The 27,071-nt window shown below is 31.6% G+C and overlaps 1 protein-coding gene across 2 annotated transcripts; it reads left to right on the forward strand.

The window, feature by feature from the left end:
* The first annotated feature begins 762 nt into the window (after nt 1-762).
* LOC134710256 (arf-GAP domain and FG repeat-containing protein 1-like) lies at nt 763-26,871 on the forward strand. 2 transcript variants are annotated; one of them, XM_063570533.1, is made up of 9 exons: nt 763-968; nt 7,847-7,940; nt 9,483-9,740; nt 14,923-15,145; nt 15,526-15,627; nt 16,167-16,553; nt 17,158-17,220; nt 20,871-21,532; nt 22,047-26,871. In XM_063570533.1, exons 1-9 carry the CDS (start codon nt 805-807, stop codon nt 22,101-22,103), a joined length of 2,010 nt encoding a protein of 669 aa, XP_063426603.1. In that variant the 5' UTR covers nt 763-804; the 3' UTR covers nt 22,104-26,871. The 2 variants fall into 2 exon arrangements, with proteins under 2 accessions (XP_063426603.1, XP_063426604.1); XM_063570534.1 differs by lacking the exon at nt 17,158-17,220.
* Nucleotides 26,872-27,071: the final 200 nt, after the last annotated feature.

A 27,071-nucleotide genomic window follows, 5' to 3' on the forward strand; every position in this document is an offset into this window, starting at 1 on the left:
GGATTATTTCTCAGTCAGAGATTCATTATAGATTATGTATGCAACCACGATGACTATCATATTCAAACTGAGACACACTAGTTCCAGATTTATATTTTTTTATATGTTCATATAAAAAGACATTATAGCTACAAGATATAAAAGAAACATATTTTTTTTCAGTCATGATAAAAGTGAAATAATGTAGTTTAGTTAAATTGTGTTAAAATAAGATAAACAAAATCATCGCTGATGAATTATTTTAAAACTTGCAAGAACTTTCCCCCCTCTTTTGTGGATAGTTGTCTCATTGGCATTCATACCACATCTTCTTTTCAAGTTCAGTATATTGTCTTCTTTTATATCTAAATTAAAAAATATATATATATATTTTAAAACTGTGTCAAGTTGTTTTACCTTCGGTAATTATGCAAATCTTTAGAGTTTGCAAAGGCATCATATAATAATGGAAAATAAAATTTTGACAAGTTCTATTTACGGTTAAAATATTTCAACCGTTAGATTTTTAACAATATTTTTGATATGGTGTAATGGAAAGCCTTCTAAGAGTTAACACTTTTGTTATGCTAAATCAGGGACTTTTTATACTAAAAAAGTATAGATAAAAGCAGAGACATATAATACATTATATGTCTCTGATAAGAGTAAGATATATGTTTTCTATTATACAAGTAAAAATACGTTCCAAAAAATACTTTATACATGACCGCATACGGTAACCACACAAAACATGTGGGAGTTATCGCTCCTTGCGTAATTTAGTTCGGAAGTAACTTCCGGTTTAAAAAATTGTCATACTTCAAAATGGCGTCAAGCAAAAGAAAGCAAGATGAGAAACACCTCAAAATGTTACGAGAAATGGCAGCGTTACCTCCTAACAAGCAGTGCTTCGACTGCCACCAAAGAGGCCCAACATATGTCAACATGACGACGGGTGCATTTGTCTGCACATCGTGCAGTGGCATCTTGTAAGTTACTGAGTCTGACAGCAGTCAAATAAACATGTATAATACTGTCTCTCCAAAGAACGATAGAAAAAAGCCCCATTTCTATATACAATGATATTGTCAGAAAAGTTAACAAACATGACCCAGTTTTGATACACTAAATTCAATGAAACACCAAGAAGATAATTCTTTTTTAAGCAGAAATAACACTATACATGTCACTTTGCCTTTGGGAAGTTTGTCTTTGACTAAACACCTTAACGCTATTCCCAGCTGACCAGATAAATTGTCCTGCTTGAATTATTGAGGTCATACAACAATCACTTTTCCATTGTGGCGTCAGATATTTTGTATCATGACATAAAAAAAAATACGGGAACCTGTGTGATATTCACTATTCAGTAATGCATAATAGCAGACAAATAGCGATTAGGTGTATTATAACGATAAGTTGACTTCCTCATATTTACATATTTAAAAATCAAATTATTGAACATACAGCACAACAACTTGCAGTCATTAAACTTTTAAGCTGTTATTACTACATTAGGGAATTGTGATTAAGTACCGGCAGAACAAACATTATTTCTAGTTTACATGTACCCCTTTACAATGACGATCACTCAGACGCGTTAAGAACGTTGTTAGTGCAGGAATACAGGCAATCTCCTCTACATGTATGATGTATCTGGTTAATGACATGCATAATTGATTAGTTTTTTCTGGTAATCCTGAATCCTATCAATGTTTAGTCAGATCCTAATTTTCATTCTTAAAATTGTTAATCATTAATTATAGAATTGTGTAGGACTTGTTAAATCTTATGTTTTGGTATAAAGTTCCAGTGAGAAAAAAAATAACCTGTTGATTATTCAATGGGTCAATATATATTCCTATTGTGTCTCAAATTGAAGAATACAAAATTGTTTAAAAAACAAATTTTCTCTATACAGTGATATTGGACATATTTCAATTTTTAACAAGTTACAAGTGACAGCTTATGTTACCATTTCTGCTGATTTGAAAAAGGTTATTTTTTACCTGTAGAAGACTAAAAGCCACATCACAAAAATATTTTCGGGGTGTTATAGGGTGCAATCAACAGTTTTTTCTATGACGTCATGTTTTGAGGGACCATGCATATGTGACCCCTACTGGTAAACTGATTAATAAAGATACTTGTATAAAACTAGTTACATGTATCACTGGAATCAGAATGTTCTCTAGTTTATAATGAAATAAAAATAATGTGTACTTTTAATATATTATAAAAATTTCATCCAATTAATGAACATGGGGGGAAAAAAGGTATAATTTTAACATAAAAAACTTGATATCAGGTCATGTGCACAGCCATGAAGACATGATCCATGCACATTTTTCATAATCAAAACTATGAATTTTGTAGGTTTTTACCTGGCCTTTCTAAAAAATCTTGTTTCAGGGTACGGTTTCCTGCTCGGAAAAGAGCTACAGTGGCTGCAAATAAGTTTTCTATTTTCACTGCTAAAAAAAAAGACTGTTTACAGTGTTGTCTCCCCTCGAAACATGTATATTTAATATAATTTTTAAAATTATTTCAATCATTCAACCTGTTTTAATTGAAAGCTAATTAACTAATTTTTACAATCAAATACAAAAAACATGATACTTTTTCACCAAGTAAGTAGATAAACAGGGGTTTCCCTCCATGGTTATTTTTAGTTGGGGAAGAACCCCTAGTTTTTAGTACGAAACTGTTTATAGCACCCTTAAGTGATGGAAAAAAGAATAAAGTCACTTAACACAGAAAATTTAACCACATACATTTTGTACATGACATATGGACCATAATTTGCTATTGGGCTCCGTTTCCTATAACTATAGAAAAGTGATAAAATGTGAATTACTGTAAGAAAAGTTGCAACTACATCTAAAGATGCCATTATTTTTATCAACATACAAGTGTATGCTACTCTTCCCTAGAATTTTTTTTAAAATATACGAATTTCAAAGATTCTACAACCGTATTTTTGTGTCGTTTCTCGCATTACTTTTTGCTTCCGAAGAGCATAACGCTGACTGATTTATAGATAATCGTCACCGGCAAATTTGTAACTTTGCTTTCAAATAACAAAGAACATCGACCAATAAGAATAGTGAGAAGAAAATGCTGAGAACTATAAGTATTTATGTAGCAGATGTAAGAACAGTGGCGTGATTTTTGTGTCCGATTTCGTAACGCAATTTTTAGATGATGTAATCTGCTTTGTTGTAATAGAATTCTTAAAAACAATATGCAAATATGAACTCTCGCGAGATGTTCAAACAGGTAAATTTGAGATGATTTACATTCTTGTTTTGATCTTCGTAATTATTAAGTAAGAAAAATACGTTATCGTTATGCGTTACATTTCACACAAAACAGAAGTCCAGTTATTTATTAAAATTGTTTTTGTCTTTAAGTTCTAATCATTTCCGGTCATACGTGAAACATGTGACTAACATGTGATAACGCCATTACGGCCGGATGTACGAAATACCAGGTCTAAACATTGTTTTTGTTTCCAACGGGATGTTAGCAAACATAATCTGTAGACTTGTTTCGTCTTATTTAAAAGAGGAAAATACAATTGTCAAAGAGATTGCGCCGGTGGTCTGTTATTTTTCCTATGTGCATAATGTTACATACATGTACGATCCTGTGTGAAAATATATGCCCAATGACTTTGACAAAATTGATTTCATATTTGACAGACGTTAGCAGGGTTTGACACTAACATTAAAGGTGATGTAGTCCACAGGACTACCAAGAAAAAATTTTGGGTAGTCCTGGTAGTCCTCGTCTATCACCGGTGAGGGACGCAACGCGGCCTGAACTAGCTAGGGCGGTTTGGGGGCATGCCCCTCCTTGAAATTTTTTGGAAATAAGATGCAATTTCCTGCCATCTGAGCACCTCAGAAACACACAAATGTTCATTTGAGTTTTGAAAATATTTGGGGTTTTTTTTCAGATAAATTAAAAGTTGACATTCAGTGAATAAATTTTATTACTCCTGAACTTTTCCTGTCAGAAAATTTTGAAAAATTAAATGCAAAATCTGCAATATGAGACAATTTCAAAGGCCTTGTTAGGTGGAGTTATTTGACCTTTTATTCCGGGATTATTTAGAAAAAAAAGGATAAAAATTAGGCCATAATAAATAATAGGTTTGTTTACCCAAACGCTACCTACCCAAAAACAGCTGCCTACTCTGCCTCAAATTCTTTTATTGTCCTGATTTGAAGAAGTTTTTTTTAATCAAACAGGCATGAAGACTAATAAACATCTAATACTTCAATTTCTTTTTTTTGAAAAAAAAAAGAAAATGCCTTCCTATCTGTCTCAACCTTAGGGGTAGGGTTTGGGCAAACCAAAATATGTTTAAGTGTAGCCTAAGTCAATGTTTGAAGTTTTCATTAATTCTTCAAACAGTTTATAAGATTTTTTTTGTAGTGATACAATGTCTTGTTTGTGTACTAGAGGTTAACTTCATCATCACTGTTGAAAGCGATTTAGTGGATATGTTGCTGAAACAAAATGCCTTTAATATTATTTTGAATCACATGTATGTGGGTTTTTTAAATAAGAAAGCCACCAAAAAAATATTGTTGCCTTTTTTTTCCAAAATACCTCTTACTGTTTATTTTTTTTCGGGGGATAATAATTTTTTATCCAAATTTGGGAAGTATTTTTTTAACTCATCTACGTTTTTATTCCTGACCTTTGCTGTCTAATCAGCAGCTTCTTCACATTTTGGTTATCAGACATTTTTATTTACATTGAAAATCCTATGTGTTACAAACACTGTGATGATTCTGATCAGAAATCTGGATCTCAAAAGTGCTTTCATAATAACAATATTAAAATTACGTTCTTCCAAATGCCATCACTGTTTTTGAAGAATTTAAACATAATTGGGAAGACTTTTATGCCAATCTTTAGCATTGAAATAGCCAGACCATATACAAATTTCCAGGTGGTCCACAGGACTACTGATTAACCATGTTTTGGTAGTCCTCCTAGATTTTAAGGGGGCACCGGACTACCGTTAGTGTCGAACCCTGCGTTAGAACACACTTCGTTTCCCGATAATGACGTGAAGAGTCCTTGGAAAAATCAATCGAAATTACGTCTCTTATCATTGTACCAATGCTCGTTGGATTGATTTAACTTCAGCAGTAAATATTACTGGATATTTTAGGTGAATAAATATAATTTAATAAAAAAAATACAGGTTAATATGCCGTTACACTTAGAATGTACAAAGTTGGAATCTTTGTCACAGTTTTTAATTAATATTTTTTATTCATGTTCTGCAAACACTTATCAGAAACGCAATAAACTTATCAAAGGAGAAGTAAACTTTTACCATGCATGACTTCAGTGATTTTGCTAGCGCTCGTCACTTTCGTAATTTACGAAAGAGTTTTCGCATTGACGATAGTTTTTCAATTCAATTTCGTCACTTAAATTTAGAAAGTGTTAAAATATTTTCTCATTAAAATACTATAAATCTACCTGTCTTTATGTTTTTGACAAGTTTATGACCCCCAGGTAATTAACATTTTCAACCGGTGTTACAAGTTGTGATTACAACTAATCTGCCTTTCGCCATCCGATGGGTCACTAATCCGTTAATTATTAATAAATCTCATATTATTGACCATTATAATTATTTCCCAAGGAAAATCAGTCAGTTGGCATTTCAACAACCAGGAGTATAGTTTCGTCATTTAATCGAAATAATTTGTTACCCCTGGTCTCGGACAGTTCGCATTTGAATTTTATTATTTCTCAAACGATCACAATTGGAAGTTCGTTTGTCGTAGATTCGTCATTTGAACGCATTTTCGTCACAATTGATATAAATTGTCATACAAAACTTTTGATAATTTCCATTAAAAAAATATTATTTTAGAACTTTATTCAAAACGTTCACGAGTTGAACAGGTGCTTCCTGTACTTTGTGCTACGCATGCCTGAAAGTAGTCGTGTAACTATTTATAGACCCTGATAAATAAAACGTAAAATATGAAATCATTTAGAAGCAATTAAACGAGAGAGACTAATATGTATCTCTTACTAAAGGAATTAAAACCGAAAAATGACAATTTCCTGAAGAACCGGACTCGTTTTGAATTTACTATCCACGTGTCACTTCCCGTTTTCGTTTCATTTTAAAACCGAAAGTAGTAAACATGATTTATTCTTGATTTGTTTTTAACCTCCTTTCAGTCGTTATACTCGTTCCAAAAAGGATTTTAAACAGTTCCAACTAAATAGAAATGATTTCCAGATAACGATTTTGACGATTTATAAGGATAATAATTATGCAGTGATAAAATCATTGCAAGTTAATTTCTACTGTGATTCCTTGTTTAAAAAAATGAATGCAACTTGTGTTGTTCAGGAATGTCCTCTGGAACAAACTGATGAGAAATTGTGAACTAAGCTTCCACATCCCATGTCAGAATCTTTCATAATAAGGGCCAATACATTCAAATCATACAATACTGACTGCCAGTTATGCCTACAATTAAGTCCTTTAAAATCTGACAAAGTCAAAGATGAAGCTAGTAACATACATCCTTGGTCCCTTGCTTTTACACAAAAAAAGGTTGATTTTCATGGCGCGCAAAAGTGACTAAAGCCCTGAAAATCCTAGCTTAAACCATGATGACTTGAAAGTAAGTACTTTATTGAATTTAGCCCACTAAAGTAGGTTAAAATGTGGAAACCATGTAGATGGTGTACAGGTCACAAGTATCACATTGTGCCTATTTTAAAGATTTTAATTCCAAGTTAAAAGTTTTTTTCTTTACTGGATTTAAAGAATGTTACATTGCCAATGATTTTGAATAAATTGTATATAACTGGAATATCAAAACCAAATATAAATACATTTTTTTGGCTTAAACATCAAGATACAACGATTATGGTATCCTGTATCAATGAAGAAAATATGGAAAATTCTGAATAAATTGTACTAATTGTTTTCAAAACAAGCACATACTTAGGAGTTTTATAATACTGTTACATTTAAGATGGATTTTAAGAAAAAGTATACTGTTCAGATTATTTTAAGCAGATTTTGCAATAAAATAAAACTAAAAAAATGCTTTCGGTTTCTTATGGTTTCCTGTCAGGTTTTAAAAAAACTTTAATATAACATTGAAAATAGATTTTAAATATTAACATGAAGAAAGCAACACTAGTAATGGTGTTTATTTATGCCTTTTGAATTATATTATGCAAAATAAAGAAAATAAAGATTGGTTTCCTGTTTGGTTTCATGTCACGTAAACGGTGAATCAAAATGTATTAATTTTTTCTCGAAAAACTCAATTGTTCCATTCATACTATTCTAACACCAACACAACCCACAAAATAAAAGTTAAAACTTTAGAACTTATAAAAAAGGATACAAAAAGAAACCAAAGGCCGAATACCAAATTATGGTCCATATCTGTGAAAATGTCTCAGCTTCAAAATGAGCCTTCATACATGAAACGCAAGTGAACAATATGAGCAGAGGAATTTAGAAAAAGCGTATCATTACTAACTAGGACACTTAACATTGGACCATAATCAAGAGGATTCTTAAGACAGTCGGTATCAAACATAGAACTTACTGTTAAATTAAGTTCTGTCATATAAACCTAAGTTATAATGTGAATTTAAAATGTGTGAATAAGTGGGCCAATGCCTATACATGTACATCTTGCAATTAGTCCAAAAATTATAACTTAAAGAAGCAAGGTTATTAGAGAAGGTTGTAGGTAGTGATTTGAAATGAAATAATTACATGATATGTCATATCTATTCTATGATGTATATACCAGTGTAATATTCAATGCTGTTTAATTTCAATATTCAGGAGAGGTTTAAATCCACCACACAGAGTAAAATCCATATCGATGGCCAGTTTTACACCAGATGAAATGGACTTTTTAATATGTCATGGAAATGAGGTTTGTATATTAATTTTATTCAAACTGCCATATTCTGTAATTCATTTATTAGATACAACTTCATACAAGTCCATGCATTTTGTGAGTTATTAATAGTTTCATAGATGCCAACCATTTCTGTAATTTTCCGATTTTGCAATGAAAATGAGGTTTGTATATTAATTTTATTCAAACTGCCATATTCTGTAATTCATTTATTAGATACATCATCATACAAGTCCATGCATTTTGTGAGTTATTAATAGTTTCATAGATGCCAACCATTTCCGTAATTTTCTGATTTTGCAATCAAAACTACGCTATTATGGTCAAAGAAGAATAGTTACGGATTCCCAGTCATCGCTGTTCAATTTTGTGAAACTCAGATTTCTATCCTTACTTTTCCAGTCTGGTCTGGTATTTAGAAAACGCCAATGCAATGCTTCCCTTTTCTTGGGAGTTATCCACCTATCGTTTGGTAACTAACTGACTTCCGATGAGGCAAACTTGCATTTTTTGAAGTAGCTTTCCCCCTTTCTCTACTTCTCCTTGACAAAACGAAAATGTATGAGTCGAAAACGTCTGAACAATTAATGAATAGAATACAAACTACAGATAACATGTTTAACAGAACTTGTTACTGCACATCACTTTGCAACCACTTGTCAGTAATTTTTTGGGTAAATGCACATTTTTGAACGATTACTGAAAACTTTTCAAAATTACAGAAAATTCGACATATTGTTACTGAATGTGTCAAAAGGGGTTGGCATCTATGTAGTTTGTACTCTATGGACTGGCATGTACATTGTCAATGAAAATAAGATGTGTCTCCATACATTTGAACATATGCTGTTTCATTTATCAATTTTCATGGAATTAGAAAAAATTATATGTCCATGATCAATAACATGAATAATGAATATATAAGACTTGTATAAAAGACAATTTAAGTATAAGGAATGTTTGGGTATTTGTCAATGAGACAGCAAACTTAGGATACAAATAACCACAAGACATCTGATAGTCAAAATACATGCAAAGTGTTGAAAAATTGAGAGTTATATATATATATAAGCAATAGTCTTGATTATTTATGAAAAATGAATAAATAAATATATCAGAAACTATCATGATCAAAGATCATCAAAATAAGAAAGCAAATGCCTTATGTGATAATTTCAATGGTACATGTTCAACTGAATGGAAAAATGTAGTCTGTAAAAATATTAAAATTTATGTCAGTGGCAGAAAGAAATCATTAAGAATCACTTTTACTTTTAAATGTTTTAATACATAAGAAATATAGTTTTAATTTTATCAAACTTTAAACCACATTTTAAGAAAGTTAAAGAAAGCAAGTACATGTACATGAAGCAACTACAGGCACAGATACGTGTAAAAAGCCAATTAAGATATTTATGCTTTTTAAGATGTCCTCTGCTTTTACAAATGTTTTAGTCATTGTTGAGGCCATGTTTGATGTTTTATGTGCAGCTTTAAATTTACTCAGCAGCTCTTAAATTTGTTCTAAATTGAAGAAAAACATATCTTATTTTGCAGTTTTGTAAAAAAGTATATTTAGGACTTTATGACAATAGATCAGGAGCGGAACCAGATTCAAGAGATGAACAAAAAGTAAAAGATTTCATGGTGCAAAAATATGAGAAAAAACGATATTATGTTGCACCTACAGAGGCAATGAAAACAGAAGCAAAACAGGTCAATGAGTCTTCTATGAATAAACAGACCACAACTAAACCATTGAGAGCATTATTAGGAGAAAAAGGTTCCAATCTTATAGTTCATCAAAATGATCAGGTAAGGACTGTTACTTTTATAACATCTTATTTTATTATTTAGTTTCAGTTTGCAGTTAAAATATTACATGGGAAAATCCAAGAACACTGTACATACCACTGTACATATGTACATGTTATCTTTCCCTTCAAAACTACCTGTAGTTAATTTTTAAGAGGCCCAAAAACACAGAATCAATGCTATAATTTAAATGGCATGCTTAGGCTTTGATTTTATGGTTTTTAGATGAGATTTGTAAACTGTAATAATGCATGGCTTCAATTAGAAATTCAAAATTTAATGGTGTAGAAATATATGCCAAGATTGTTATGCAGTGCTTGTAAAACAACATGTGTATCATTTATTTGTGTCTAATCCATGCAGAAAGATATGATAACAGAAGACAGTAGTGAATCAGTAAGTCATGTGTACATTAATGTAAGACTCAATAACATATGTCATGTATCTTTTCACCTTGCCTGCATCGTAGTACACCAGTTATTCCAAATTTGTATTTTGAATTGCAGAAAGGAGAAGTTCGGTAAGGGCCATATTTGGCCCCAATTATAAAGTTCATAGTTAGAAGACAATAATTGTTCTAAGTTGCCTTAAAGACATGTGAGAAAGTTAAACAGAACTGGTTTTGTCCAAGTTTAATCTAACACGTTGATTTTTACATCCTAAAAAGGTCAAGATAGGGGATTTTGCTAAAATTTGACAAAATCAGCTGGATTTCACTCAAATAAAGGACAATGAAACATAGAGCGCAGGCGTCGACAAGCTTAATATTCAAATAAGACATGTGAAATGTCTTCACAAACATTATTTTAAAAGATCTTTGTTGTCGACGTATGCGCTCTATGTTTCCTGTCCAAAAATCTATGGAAATTTACTCATTTTTATAGGTTTTTTCGTCAAAAATCAATACGAGTACAACTTGTGACGTCATAATGAAACGCAGAAACGTAAAATGTTCAACAAAATGGCTTATATCCTATGTAGTCAATGTATTATCTATAATTTATCGTAATATTGGTCAATAAATACGAATTTGAAATTTACGCTAAAAAAGTAGGCCATTTTAGGACCTTATTGAACATACTCCTTTGTATTATTTGTCATTCCCTGATCGGGACACCTGAAAAGGTTATTGAATATGACAGCAAGTCCACAAGTTCAATTACTTGCTCCACAGTTTAGATTTTGTCCCAACATGTGTATATATTATGATTTGGTTTTTAGTTTGTCTTGGTCTAAGACTTACATGCACATGTATTGCTTTTCCACTAGGGTTGATTTGCTTCAGTTGTAAAAAAAAAGTAGATGAAATAATATTATCATTACCTGAAGTGAAAAAGTCTTGGCAATTGAAAGTTTTTTTTGTGATAAGAATTTAAAAATTACATTTTTTTTTACATAACATTCAAGCAAAATCTTTTCTTGCTGATCAAAAGTGTTGAACTGAGATTTTTGGTTACCAGCTGGTTACTGTAGGATCAATCTAATACCAAAGAAACATTTGTTTTGGTATAAATCAAAGGACACATATATATGTATATGAAGACTAGAAACATACATTGGATTCGTTAGATGATTGTTACTGAATTTAAGGTATATATTTTCCGTGTGTTATTCAGTTAGGATTTCTATGGTAATTGTGTATTTTGTTCATTTTGTCACAAATCTCTGATGATTTATACAACAATAAATATTTGTTGTTTGATATTTTTATTTGATGAGGAATGAGGATATGTTTGATGTCTGTCATTCTGTAATTAGAGATCAAGGTCAAACTTTTATATTTTGTGAGATTTTTATGTCAAAGTGGATTTCGACACAACTGAATGTCTATGTTTACCAATCTGTCAAAAAAAATCATGATTATGTGTACCCTAGCTAGATCAGGCACATTTGTGGAAACCTACTCAAGTTTGCTATTTCAGACAGTTAGACATATCTTTGAGTCTTACATTTATGTTCTACTGTAGCAATCCATCTATGTTTTTTGCGTATATGTACATATTGTTTTCTTTAACAGGTCAAATCTGATTTGAACTTTAGTGTATACAGTTAATTCAAATATGATAACAAAAACAACTGCAAAAAAGAAATTAAAGCTATTGGTGATGATTTCATCAAATTAGCTACTAACAGATTTGACCTGTTTCAAGAAAGTATGGACACACTTTAGTGGTAGAAAATCTTCATCATAAGTCCTTTATAATAGCCTTATGTCACACAGATCAATCCCTCAGCACTAAACACAATACTACATAAAACATGGATGTGTCCAACCAATTTTCAGCAAGTGATCAATTCAGAGTCAGTGGCTGAGTGGTCTAAGTAGTTACAACTGTAATCACTATAGCCAGTCAACACTGAGGTTGTGAGTTAGAACCCCACTCGTGTGGGTGCACTTGATCTTAATTGACTAAGATTGTCAGCTTTCATATTGCAAGTTGGTGGTTTTCTCTGAGCATTCTGAGTTCCTCCACCAATAAAAACTAGCCTCCACAAAATAGCCCAAAAGCAGTGCTGAAAAGTTGTGTAAAAAATCAAAAAATCAAAATCAAAATCAATCAGACAATCAGATTCAATTTAATAAAATTAAAGACATATAAATATTCAGGTGTTAAATGCAATTTGCTCAGATAGAATTCAGGTATAAATACATCAGTGTTAGAATATGAATCACTAGAATCTGTGCCATATTTTAGTAAGCAATTAACTAGAGCTAAAATGAACTGATATTGGTTAACACATCTGTGTGTGGTTTTCGGGTTGTTGTCTCTTTGACACATTCCCCATTTCCATTCTCAATTTTATTTATACTGTAAAAAACAGTAAATTTTTCAGTGAAAATTCAATTGATCAAGATTTATATTTGATTTATATAAATAAGTCATTTGCTACTATCCTTTGTTTGTTTATCCTGTTGAATATTCATAGGATGATTATTTACCACAATATTGTCAACATTGTGTTATCTATTGTAAATAAAACTCCATTGATAAAAATCATAACTTCCTTGATAAGTGAATGTTTATATGAATGAAACTATTGACATAATTGGACATATGGTAATGATTATGTATTACACTGAACAGCATGCTTACAGCATTAGATCAATAAAATACACTTCCTATAATCCCTTTCCAAACACCATTCCTCAAAGCCTCACTATTCTCCCAGTGTCCAAAAATTATATGAAATCACTTGCAGATTGACAGATTGTTTCCTTATGTTAAAATTTAGGAGAAGAAACAAAACTTTTTTTACTACTTAACCGTTAAGAGAAAATTATTAAATATGACTGAGCTTTAAGCAGTAAGCTCTACTTTATACCACAGTCCAACTATTTGAATTACCAATTACTGTCCTATTATTTTATTATTAGAAGTCAATCACACAATTTCAGACATTGCCAATTTTGGTCAATAATTTCCCTTGTTTTGATTTATCTTTTAATTTGTTTTCCAAAAAAAAGACTGTAAGTATTTCTGATGAAAAAATCCTAGATTTGTAGTACATTAACTATATCAATGTACTGAGTTATTTTCAGGTTCTTAGTATTGTAAGTATTAGATCATGCCTGTCAATGTGGATGATATGATGGTCTGTAGATGTCATTATTTATTATCAGTTAAAGCCATATTTGTTTATATAGTCTTGAAAGGTAGAAGTGTCATACTTACCATCTATAAATGATAATAGGCAAAATGGAAAAGTCTGACAGACTTAGTACAGGAAACCCCAAAATTGAAAATTAAAATTTAAAAACCAGATACACAATTTAATGTCCTTCAGATTAACCTGTGCAAGTCTGGTTGAATTCTGTCAAGTCATTTTCAAGCCGTTAGTGATTAACAAACTGATATAAGCAGGAATGGGTTACATGCCCTCCTCTTCTTTTAATTTCTCCTCAAATCAACACCACCTGTGGCGGATCCAGAACTTTTCATAAGGGCCTGGGGCCCCGCTCCAGTCATTTCCTATAAAATCAATAAAATTTTTCCCACAAAAGGGGACCCACTTGTTCAGCCACCTCTCCAATAAAGATAAATGAATAATATTATAATGATTTACATATTGTATAATTGTACTGTGGTGATCAGTATACATGTACATACCAGTACATAATTGTTAGTATCAACACAGGTCACCCACATCTAATTGTCAGTTGATAATGTGAGATTAAGATACTAGATGTTAGATGGTAGTACTATCCTGTAACATTCTGTATAATTGGATTATTTTGTGTAGAGACCACTTGATGTTAGGTTTCCTGAGTGATAGTGTTGTATTTCCTTTGTAAGTACTTCCTTACTTCTCAGTCTTTGTAATTGTTACATGTACTTTGTTGTGTGCAGATAGGGTAGATTTACGTGTTCTGTAAATTTGTAACAGTACACTACAATTGACCCTTAGCCTATACGCAGTCACAACAATTGTTCATTTCAGATGTTACTACTTAATTTTATTTTGGTGAATAATGCTATTGCTGCTTGTTTTTTTCACAATTGTTCACAGGTTATTGTCATTAGTTACAACGGTAATGAACATCGTTTTTTCTGTCGGTACAAATGTTTTAAATACATGTAAATTGAAGTTACTCAGCCAATGACCACAAAAAAGTGTTCTCCTGATGAGGATAAACGACATTTGTGATGGTTTCAAAGAATTTAATATTTTCTGTCTACAATCTTTATTGTTACTTTTTGCTGTTACTAAGAAATGTGATTTGACCCCCTCAACCACTTAACCCTGACAAAAAGTCTTTAAGACATCATAAAAAATTCTTAAACAGACACTGCATTGAAATTTAAAGTTAAAAAATTATGATTGACAATGCTAAGACACAACATTCAAACAGAAAATTAGACTAACCCAATATTAAAGAAAAATTCTGAGATTTTGCTACAAAATTTTGATATAAAACTATACATTTGAGATCCTTTATTTAAGAGTTATTGCTGACAACCTAAACTGCCATCAGATATGCACACCACTGTTATCCTTATACATGTAGTAAATTCAAGATAGAAATTGAAAACAAATTAGACTAGATTAGATAAAAAAATAAAGGATCAATATTTTAAAATCAGACCTGGCACACTGCTCCATAGAATTTGTCTTATCTATAATAATTTACATTATTTATTCCAGTTTTTCCATTGATTAAAATAATTGGTTTCTCTTTCAGTCACCAAAAATAACCTTAAAGAGTCAGGCTGCATCAGTACCAGGTCAGATAACTCTAGGTCAACAGCCACCAAAAGACGCTTCATTCCAGTCCCCAGGACAACAAAGTCAGTCCTCACAGTCTTCAGGGTCAGCTACAATGGATTTATTAGGAGATTTAGGAGGAGATCCATTTGGTTCTTCATCGTCAACTCCATCACAGCCGTCAGCGGCAGGAGATCATGGTTGGTGTAGTACTTGATGTAAAAAGATTGGAATTTGTTGGTTTTCATTAGTTGATGTTCTGTGTGAATTCCATGGCCAATGGGAATAAGGAGTTTAATTGAAATTACAAAAATCTTGCTTTTCATATTTATTTCAAATTTTAAGGATATACAAATCTCAGAAATGTCTAATATGAATATATTTACAGGATATTTATTTAATTTATGACTTTTTAACTGAGGTTAATCTGTGACAGCAGAATGAAAGATTAATATCAGAAAATCATTTAAACTTTAAAAAATGTTGTATCCTATCTTTATGTATCATTCATTAAACAGCAAGTTGTCTATTAATGAAAACAAGTTTTATTTTATTGTTCTGGTAAAATTTGAACTTTCAGGAGGATTTGCTGACTTTGCTAGTTTTAATCAGTTTGGAGCACCACCACCATCACAGCCACCTGTACAATCTTCATTCCCAGGTTTCCAGGCACCTCCTAGTAGTAAGTCAGATCTAGGCATTTTTCAGAAATAATTGAATGGAGAGGGTTTCAGGGGTCCCTTAAAGGACAAAGTGTTGTACTTTTTCAAAGAAATTTATAAAGTAATGAGAATTTTCTAAATGAGGAAGTCGTATGTTTTAAAATACCCTTTGTCCCCACAAAGATTGTGTTTAATCATTCAAAATCTCTCATTAGAAATAAACAATATAGGGGACAATTGCCAATGAGACTACTATCCACCAGAGCAAAAACATGTGAATGAAAGCAACTATAGGTCACCATTGACCTTAAACAATAAGTAAATCCCATAAAAGGTCCTGACATGACAAAATGTGAAACCATTCAAACCAGAAAATCAATGGTCTGATCTAGGACAAAACAACAAACAAAATCAAAAATGAAACACAGCAACCAATAATAATCACTGTATTACTGCAGTTTCTGTATTTGAGATTTCACAATTTACATGATGTATGAGAATTATAGCACCCAGTAGTAGAATTTATCATTATTAAAGCACAAACTTTAATCTATTTCAGATCCTTTAGTACCAATGGGTAATACTCCCTCAGGGTCAGCACCTCTGACAAATGGATCAACAGCGCAAGCTATATCCATTCCAGCACCCTCTGGTGGTGATAAATACTCAGCTTTATCAGATCTGTTTAGTTCCTCGCCGTTGTCCTCGGCACCTGCACCGGTCAGTTCAAATGTCAACTGGGCAGGAGGATCTAGTGCAGAAGTTAGTTGGGGAGGAGGTGGAACAAATACGTCTGCTGGGGGTGGTAGTCTTAATTGGAATAGCAGTAGTGGTGGTCAGGGAGTTAGCTGGAACAGCACTAGTACAGCATCATCTACTAATCAAGGAGTTGATTGGATGTCACCGACTAACACATCAAGTTCAACAAATGCTTTTCCTGGCACAGGTAAAAGAAAATTAGAGATAGGTTACTTGTACATGCATTTAAAACTTTCACACGGTATTGCAAGGTGATAACGATTGGTTTATGTTTATAACTTTGTGCTTTTACTAATAAATGGTTGAATACTTATTTGAGCCTGATTTATTGACAAACAAAACTTAAAAGCTTATGGAATAGGAAAAATAAATTAGGGTGTACAGTAAGATTACTAAGAGACTTGAAAACTTTCGGCCATTAATAATAACTTATAGATTATCATCAAATTTTACGAAGATATCTGATAGGTTTAAGGGTTGTATCTTTTTTTTTCCCATGCTTTTGGAAAATTTTATATAGGGGAAATTAGAAATAGTCTTTATTGAAGGAATAGGAAAATTCTGTATATAGGGAAATTTGTAAAAGTCTATATAGGGGAAATTGTTCTCCAATTTTATTTTGTCAATTAACAATCCTAAAGGTAAATGTAAAAATAAATTAATAAATACAATTTTAATTTAAAAAAGCAGTTATGATGATTAATTTATCATTAGGATTATATGAAAGGGGGGAATATTGAATGGCAGTCATTATTAAAGTATTATTGTATTTATATGATTATTTTTGCTAGGACAGTTTTTTGCCCATCATCTACCTGTAGGAAAACCAGGCAATCCATTTTTCACTGATTATGGTACAGTAAACATTCATTTTGGTGCATGAATGAATTTTTGCATTGCCTTGTTATAAAGCCTGAAAAATAAGATTTATCATGAAGAATGCATTTTTATTTGAAATTAAGAATTTCAATAAAAAAATGAAATTTAAGGTTTTGAGTAAAACACAAGGTGATTCAGCTATAAATCACTTTTTTCTACTGTTGAATTACGTAGTACATTGTGTAGTTGGTATACCCACGTAAAAATGCACTCCAAAATCATTGTATCATGGGGAGTGTTATGCCGATTAACGTCCGAGGGCTGTATCCTAGGCTGTTGGGTGATACAACCTTCATTTCACTGCCTCACGGCTTTGGTCCTGATAACGCTTCCTGTCATCTTTAGAACTACGTCATCTACCAGTACTCCATCGTCGAGGTTAGCGGGCTGCCAAGCTGACCAAACTGGCTCTGAAAGCAGCCGTTGTGAAAAATAAAGACCAAAATAGTAAACAAACCAAAATCTACTCACCAAAACCAAGATGGCGGCCTCCATATTGCGACCTCCACTACTTGTTCCTGACCCACGGCATCAAAATATTCAAACACTCGCCAATCGCCTTCGGGTACCGAGCCGACCGTGGGAGGGCTGAAAAGCCAGTCAAGGTCGTTAAACACTTCCATATATATGAATTATAAACTTTTAAACAAAAAAATAATGTTTGGTTGCAAGACTATCATTGGAGTTATATTACAAAGGAAGTCTTCCAAAACCAACTTCACCAACTTCACCAAAAAATCAACACCAAAAGTTATTTGAACTGAACCACCTTGTGTTGTTAACTTCTTGTAAGAGTACCATACTGGGTATCATGATCCAAAGTCTGTGGAGTGATCCTAATTACAATGAGCAATAACATGCAAAATACAAACTGGATAAGTAAAATCTGAAGTCAGTTCCCAGAAAGCATTTATCTCTGTGGGAATCAGATCCAGACTTTACTCACCCACCAATTTTATTTTTTGTGTGTTAATGTTTTTCAGGATTGTTATCCCTCTTTGGATTTTGAATGATTTTGCAAGTACATTTACTTTTATTTCCATGAAAAGGAATAAAAATATTTTATTTAGATTTGGTCATTGAAGTTCAATTAAACCATTAAAAGAAGGTTTTTACATGAATTGTTTTAATAAATAGAATAGTGCAAGTCTTCATGATAAATTTGGGCATTTTGCATATGTTTTAAAAATTCTTCTTTTAGTTTTCAGTTCAGGGCCTGTTATTTTATTACATGTTTTATATTATGCTATAGTTATAGTATGATTATATTGATCATGTTGATGAAAATATATGGATGGTTGAACAACAAAATTCAAATACTTGAAATTCAGAAATCTTTGCAAATTTATTTGTTTCAAAAAAACAAAACAAAAAACTCTATCTTTAAGATTTGATAACATTTCTTGAAATTGTAATAAATGATCTTTCATTTATGGTCATTTTTCAACAATTGCAAATTTAAATGTATGCAAGAGTTTTTGAATTTACAGTAGTTACAGGGACTATTTTTGAGAAAGAAAGTTGATGTTACATGATGTTACAAGTTTAGTTAGTGGCCGTAATAATGGATCTGCCCACTGAGTAAGGTCCAGTAGTTAAGTACAATTAGGGATGAATGCCCTTTTCAGACAATGCCTCTTCCATACTATTCAAAGTTAGTTGGAACACTAGTTTAACGTTTGCCTTCTATGATTTCAATACTGGTATTTGGATCAAGTAACTTAATATGTTTAAAATGAAATTTGAATGGTTTTAACATTAAAATGCATCTTTTTGCAATGACCAATTGAATAAACATGTATAGTTATGGGCAGATGGCCAATAATTTCATTCAATATTTAGTCATCTTTGCGATTTTTTCAAATCCAATTTCCTGTTTCATACACATGTCTCGGTAGTTACTTGCGACTTCCGTGTGAATCTTTTATAAATTTACATCGTACCAATGTATGCTTTGTAAAGAAAATGATATAGAAACACTTTAACAGACAATACAAATACAGACCTAATTTTTCATCCGACATCTTGGGATGACAGTGAATGCAGTAACGGTAATCAGCTTTACCTCAATGATAATGGTTTACTTTTATAAATTGTGACTTGGATGGAGAGTTGTCTCATTGACACTCATACCACATCTTTCTATATCTATTAAAAGAATGTTATGTAAATTATTGAAAGGAAATTAAAGAAGGATGTAATGTTCATCAACAAATGATTCTGCATCTTTGTAATGCAATATGTTTGCTTCTCTTTAATTTTGTTTAACGTTAAAGCTTGAGTAATGCTTATTAATTGAAATCAGATGTAATGATTGCTTTGTATTTGAATGATAAAGGCATGTTTTGTTTTTATTTGCAAGTGATTTACAAAAAATGTGATTACTAATAATCTTTTAAAGTGAATTTTACTAATCCAGTTTAAAATATAATTTGTATATATATTTTATGATGGATGGCTGTTAAACAACCAGTGGCAAGTTAAATGCATATTTAAGATGTGAACATTTTGATGTTATATGACTATGAAGATAAGAATGCTATTTTGTAATAGATGACAAGTTGAGCGAGACTTTTAAAATAATTTGCAAGGTAACAGTCTGTAGAAAGACATGTTACCCCACCTGGACCTATTAGTCTGAATCAGGGAGTTTGTGTGCTTACTTCTAAAAGCCACTTGCTTATGACAGAAGTATTAAATACAAATTTTCAAGTCTTTGGTTTGATTTGGTTAATCTCTGGGATTAAAGCCACAACCTCTCCAACTAGAGGAGAACTTGAGAATTGAGACCTTGAAGAGGGGATTTTATTGTTTTTGGATTTGGAAAATATTTAATATTATTGAAGTTTGAGAATGAAAAGATGGAATATTCCTTTTCATAGTGCTTATTTTGTAACTATATTGTATATTTAACAAATATATCCAAAGGTGATGGGATGTAAGTTGTACAATATATATATTTATATTATACCTGGTGCATATGTTTTATTCTGGCAACCCAATGTTTTCCTACTGAATGTTGGTGGTTCACCCTGGGAACTTGAGCTTCATCCACCAATAAAAACTTGACTTCCACCAAATAGCACAATATTGTTAAAAGTAGCGTTAAACACCAATAAATCAAATCATTGTTTAATGGGTACGATAGAACAATTTTAATGACCTATTAGGCTAAGGATCTGTCATCAGTGGATTTAAGGTCCAGGAGTTGATTTCACAAAAAAACTTACGACTAAAGTTGATCGTAAGTCATGAACAATTCAGTATAACTTACGATCAATCTTAGTCGTCCGTTTTTTTGTGAAACTGACACCAGGACCCTGTGGTCAATAAATTGATTATCCCATACAGCAATATATTTTATTATATGTTTTTTTAATTAGGTTTTGCTTTATACCATTAAATAATATCAATTTTTAAGAATAAAGCAGATTTTTGTTTAGCAAAAGACATTTTTTAAAAGATAAATCCTGTTTTAGAAAAAGATTAAGAGTATTAAAGATAACATGCCTTGACTTCAGGGGGCCAAGTTACAGTTTCAATGAAGTTAAATGCATTTTGATTAAGTTTTAAATGACAGTCTGAAGTAAATTGTAAAAATAAAATAATTTGTTTCTTCCAACAGGTGGAACACCAAATCCTTTTGGAGGTGGTGTATCTAGTGCTTCACAAGGAGGAGCTGGTGTAAGTAATCCATTCGGAGGAGCACAACCAGGAGGTTTCGGGCAAACACCAGTAGCCAATCAAATGCCAGGATTTGGGCAACAACAGCCGGCTGGATTTGGACAACCTGCTCCTCAGCCAGCATTTGGACAGCCATCAGGGTTTGGACAGCCTGTCAGCTCAGCTGCAGGGTTTGGACAACAAGCTGCTGGTTTTGGACAACAATCTGCAGGTTTTGGACAGCATGGGCAACCAGCTCCTGGAGGATTTAATCAAACACCTGCTAGTGCTAGTTTTGGGGGACAGCCTGCTGGCTTTGGACAGCAACAACAGGCACAACCTGCTGCAGGTTTTGGTGGACAACAAGCTGGGTGGGGAGGGGGTCAACAACAGCAAGGTTTTGGACAGTTTCACATGCAAAATGGAGGGTTTTCAAGTGCTGCAGGATTTGGGGGACAACCAGTTCCTGCAAACTATGGAAATACAATGACAACACCATCAACACAGTCAAATAAAATGGGAGGAAATCCTGGTGGGTTTGGACAACAGCAAGGATTCCCAGCTGCACAGCCAGGTGGATTTGGTGGTTGGGGTCAGCCTGCTCCTAGCGCTAATCCATTCATGGTAGGTTAAACTTCATTTGTCTGTAGATATAAATAAAGAACCATTTTACAAGCTTCATGTATACGTGCATGAAATTGATATATTTATTAGTGCCCTTCATAGACAGTTATATGATTTATAAAGGTATCCTTTTGAAATGCCTTAAATTGACAGCAACATGCATGTTAAATTTTTATATCGTGCAGTATACCCTTGGTGCCACACAAATAAAACATATCATTAATATTGCCATTAATTTGAGTTTAATCAATTTTCTTTCTGTAACTCCTTGGTGCCACACAAATAAAACACATATCCACAATATTGCCATTATTTTGAGTTTAATCTATTTATTTTCTGTAACTCTTTGTAGTAATTTACTACTAGAAAAACAAATACAAATTTGATTGTGATGTTCATATTGCCAAATTTTTGGCTTTGATTTATAAACCTACAACTCTATTTATCATGTATATAATATATACAGCACTTTATAAGACATGTATATAATATATAGTTTTTTTTTCTTTTTCAGTCTGCTGCCACACAGCCAATAGCACCAAAAACAAATTCAACCAATCCTTTCTTATGATGATGATGAATAGATATATATACAATTTAAATAATCAGCACTTGACAAGGAGAATTTCATGTTTGATGGCGTAGGAAAACATGTTTCGAAACAACATGATGTGTCAAGCACAATGTTAGCCGACAGCTAAACAAAAAAATTGTTTGTGTTATTTTTGACAGACGAGATTCTAAGATCATCAAGTGTAACTCTAGTCAGTAAAAAAGTACAAAAAAATACAGGAAGAAAAAAAATCATACTTGCATTAATAGAAGATATATATATATGTAATGTTAACTCTATGGAGCAAAAAATAAGGCATTAGATTTTTCACTGTAAACAAACTTATTTTTGTGTGGCACTGTGTGGCCGAGTCATGGCTATTCATTTTCGCAATTTTCTTACTTTGTTCATCTATTCATATAAGTGAAGATCCAAGTTTGATAACACTATCACATTATTTTTATACTCATGACTGTTGCGCCAATGAATTGCTTGCAAATTGGGTGGTTTACTCTTATTAGTCCTAAATATAAACAGCTTTAATACTTTTAATAGAACAAAGACAAATATTTCATACATAAGAATCATTTGTTATTTATAAAGATCTTGTCTTTCCTTCATGATATATAGTTTCAATATATAGGGTAATTTATGAATATATATATATTTCATTTTAGTCGGTGATACCAATTTTCTGAAAGCAAATTTTATTTATTGGCTTTGTCAACTGATGTATTCAGCGCTCTATTGGTCAATGGGCTTTTCAGAGGTGTGTTTCTGTTGTTGATTAGATTGGAATGCCCAATTCAATCAGGTTACAACTGATTTTTTATTGAGAGCTTTTTTAATACAAACAGGTGTGGAAATAAAGAAAAGACCAAACTTATTTAAAACAAGGATAAGTGACCAAGCTCTCAATAAAATTCAAGCTATATGATGCAAAATGATTGTAACTTAACAAATGAAAATGATTTAAATGTGTGATTTAAAATGCATGCAGTTTTGTGTTCTTGTATTTCGTTTGTTCTATATTTTGTTTGTTTGTTGATAGAAGACAAAAAACATTCCACAAGTTCTTCTAAATCTTTACCAAAACTATGACAAGGACAATCTTAGAATTGGGTTAAGTTATTCCAAGAAGTACCGCAGGAATAAGAGCTTTTGTCTGTATAAATGTTTATCTGCTAGCAGGAGAGATATTTTTGTTTTTATTGGGGATGGGGTGGGGTGGAGAGGATAAGAACCAAATAATTGACATGTTGAACAAGAAATTATTTAAGTTCTTCCCAATATATCTTTTATAACCATTGTCTGATTTATTACCAAGAAATAACACATGCAGCAAGATACTCAGATCATTGGTAAAAATGAAAAATGTTTTCAATTAAGAATAGCATATGTACTTGAAATGTATGCTATACTGTTTATTAATTTTTTTCGTTCGATACCAATTTTCGTGGATTTGTGGTTAAAGGTGAACCACTATTGAAGTGTTTTTGTCAATTTTCTAAAGGCTGCCTTGTATGACTTTGGAAAAACCACAAAATCTAATATACCGGTACACGAAATAATTAATTGTTTCTCAATCCACAAAAAATGGGTATCCAAGAATATAAATGAATGCAGATTATTATGATGATACATGTATTGAATATGACATGAGGGTTGATAGAAATGGTTGTGAGATGATACGAGTTGTTGTTCAATGTGTGCAAAAGTCTGTTCAAAGTTTGCTTGAATGATAGGTTTAATTGAAAATTGCAGTTTAACTCTACACTAAAAATCACTGTCAATCAAGAATAGCTATTTTCAGATAAATTACTTTTCAAAAATTAAAAAATTAAATTAAAATTTAGAAGTATCCTACAATTGCAATGTGGAGAAATCTTGGCTGAGTAAGTAAATGTTGTTCTATCCAAAGATTAATTGTCTTTCACCATTTTTGGCTGAAAATTGTTAAAGAAAATATAAGCTCACAAGAGCTTCTGATCCCCAGCAAGGGTATAAACACTTTGCAATAAAGTATAAAAGTATGGGAAAATGTGTGTAAGAGGAAAAAATGTGCTGTGTAGTTTGTGAGAATGAGATTTATTTTAGTAATAGAATTCAATGTATTTATCATAATTCCCATCATCATCACTAGAAATAGTAGCACATCTGACATTATATTATTGGTTTTATACATGTAGGAAAAAAAGCAATTCATGAGTTATTACTTTTTTTGAAAATTCAGAAAGTAGTACGGTATACAAGTAGCCATGGTGAAAGAAAGAAAACTTAAAGCATAATACTTTAGACATTGTGATTACAAACAGAACAGTTTTATGAAGTTAAGTTTGTTTATTTGTCAATAATTCTGCTTTTAAAGTATTAGTCAAGTCTTCCAATTTCCATTAATATATATTGGAAATTCCTATTTTGGCAAGGAATATTTTTACTGAGGAAACTTATTATTCTTGTGAGAGACAAATTTTAGTTGGTTTAGGTGAACAATGAATTCAATGTTCAATGAAGTGTAACTATCAGCTTATATGCACACCGTCAGTAGGAGGATATTTCTAGCAGAAAATTTAAAGACGACAATAAATATTCAAATTTTGATTTCAATATGAAAAAAAGCCAAATTGATGCTTTGTCTTGTCTATGTTTGTAGGGGTTTTCTCTCTTCTCCTAGTATACCTTAAAAGGTAACAATATGATGTATAAATAAAGTGTTTATTTCTTTAAAGTAACTGCTAGATTGACATTTTTCTTTTTTTTTAAAAGGAAGAAAGTATGTCTGAAAAAGATAAAACAGTAGGGTCATACTCATCTGTAAGATAAAACTTAAAATTTTGTTGGTAAATCAAAAACCATCTGTAGTTGTGTATAATCCGCACTCCTTTGTACTAACTACATAAATAAGTTTTAAAAGTGGAGGACTATACACGACCAAATACGGTAATATAAGCTAGTTACAATGTAGTACTGGTACGTTGTGAATGCCATGTTTAATGGGGTTATGTTTTATTGATACTGTTTGAATTTTACATTTTGTTACTTGTTTATTTATTTGTAGATTGTTGTTGTTATTTTGCTGTGAATAGAAATAATTTGTAAAATTTGAAAAATTTCCAAAGGAAAGATTTTCTTTGTTTACCAAATTTGTCAGATTTTTTTTCTCTGTATTGCCCATGTAGATTGAATACTTTTTCATCCATATAGTGTACCTTAATCTTAAACTTTCTTGTGTACGTTTCTTATCTATTTTCCTTTGCTTTATATGGGAGCTTTTTAGATTGAAAAATACCTCAGCATGAGACTTAGATGAATACCCTAGAAATATCATAATAAGAAGATAGACCTTAAGGGAGATAACTCTTTAAATCAGTAATGTGTTTGAAAAAGTTAGTTCATCATGACTTTTTAAAGCTTTCTTGTAAAAGGGAACAAAAATAAGTTGTGTCCCCTAACTTTGGTCTACCTTCACTGCATAAATGTCATGGGAGATCATAAATAATGGTTAAAGAATTGTGCTTTCTTAAATTGACTTGTGACTTCAGTGAGAAGTTTGTTTCTTTGTTGATCAGCAGAATACTCTTAAACTAATTTTACCCTTAAAGAGGTGTCACTTACATTCATATTTTATCTAATATAACTAATTTACATCATTTTCAAACTGTTAATCATATGTTTATTTGGTTAAAGTTAACATCTTATGAATAAGAATGGTTAAAAAATATAAATATGTTTATTATATATCAAATATGTAAAAATATAAAGATACCGTAACCATGGATATAAGGGTATAGCTCATGCTACACATTACCGTTATTAGAATTATTTATAGTCAGCAATAAAAAATTGTTTATAAAAGTCAATTTGATATCTCTACATCGGGTAGGACAACACACCCTTAAAGAGGCAAACATTTATCATATCAAAATTGAAGATTTGTTAATTGATTTTGGCTTTGGGTCATTAAATGACCAATTCTAATGCAACAAGGTTTGTAACGTTCATTTTGATTGGATAGCGTCACTTATTTACATGGCATCAATTAACAATTGATGCTATGGGACGTACGCGCAAGCGCAGACGGCATATGACAGATTTTAAATACACATGTTTTAACGTTGTTTTCTGTCAGTTTCATTAGAATGGAGATAACAATATTGTATTTTAATCTCCTAAATGTCTTCCTTTAGAGTGCACCATAAGTACAAAATGATACTTGTTGAAAGTGTGCAAATGGTTGTTAGCCTTTGGGGAAAATACAGTAAAATAAAGAAAGAGTGTGTTTGCCAAATAAGAAATGCATTTTATAATTTGTTTTTTATACATTTGGTGTAGTTAGATAGAACAATTGTCATAGCAACCTTGTTGTCAGATCTTTTTTGTTTCAAACTGAAACATATCAGTTTTTCATTAAGCCGAAAAGTCAAGATTGAAAAAAATTGTGATAAGTATGAAAATCAGCGATTTGATATATAAAATAAATCAAATATGAATAATCGTTTTAAAAAAGTACTGAAGTTTAAGTGAATGTATGCACTATGAATATGGATGACAGAAATATTTTAATAAGGTGAATGTGCTGACTTTTCTCATCAATATAAAATTATTTACAGTTTATATTTATGTGCTATGAATGTTTATTTCATATTTTCACATTGTTAATTTCATTTTTTTTATTTGTACATATATTTATGTACATTGCTTGTAGCTATTGATATGTATATATTCCGTGATCAAAAGAACACTATTAATATTATGTGATCAATATTACATAAATTTTACCACATTATATAGAGTCCTTGTTTATTATGCCAAAATACCTCCTCCCTCAAACTTATGGAGGGGATGTAAACAGCAATGACCTTGTTAATCTGCATTATAATACTAGATGACCTATTCCCAATTATGTATGTCATGTCTTAAAACAATTTAGATGAGAGAAACTGTAAACCGAAAGAAAAAAAATGATCTGCAATTCTAGATCAATAA

This window comes from Mytilus trossulus, chromosome 3 (assembly GCF_036588685.1).
Source record: "Mytilus trossulus isolate FHL-02 chromosome 3, PNRI_Mtr1.1.1.hap1, whole genome shotgun sequence".
Lineage (NCBI taxonomy): Eukaryota > Metazoa > Mollusca > Bivalvia > Mytilida > Mytilidae > Mytilus > Mytilus trossulus.

Bases quoted from the DNA above. Each gene is read 5' to 3' on its own strand.
- LOC134710256 (XM_063570533.1), top strand. From the start codon at position 805: ATGGCGTCAAGCAAAAGAAAGCAAGATGAGAAACACCTCAAAATGTTA. The intron at 7,941-9,482 runs GTTTGTATATTA...CTTATTTTGCAG, and splicing joins TAATATGTCATGGAAATGAG to TTTTGTAAAAAAGTATATTT. The intron at 17,221-20,870 runs GTACAGTAAACA...TTCTTCCAACAG, and splicing joins TCCATTTTTCACTGATTATG to GTGGAACACCAAATCCTTTT.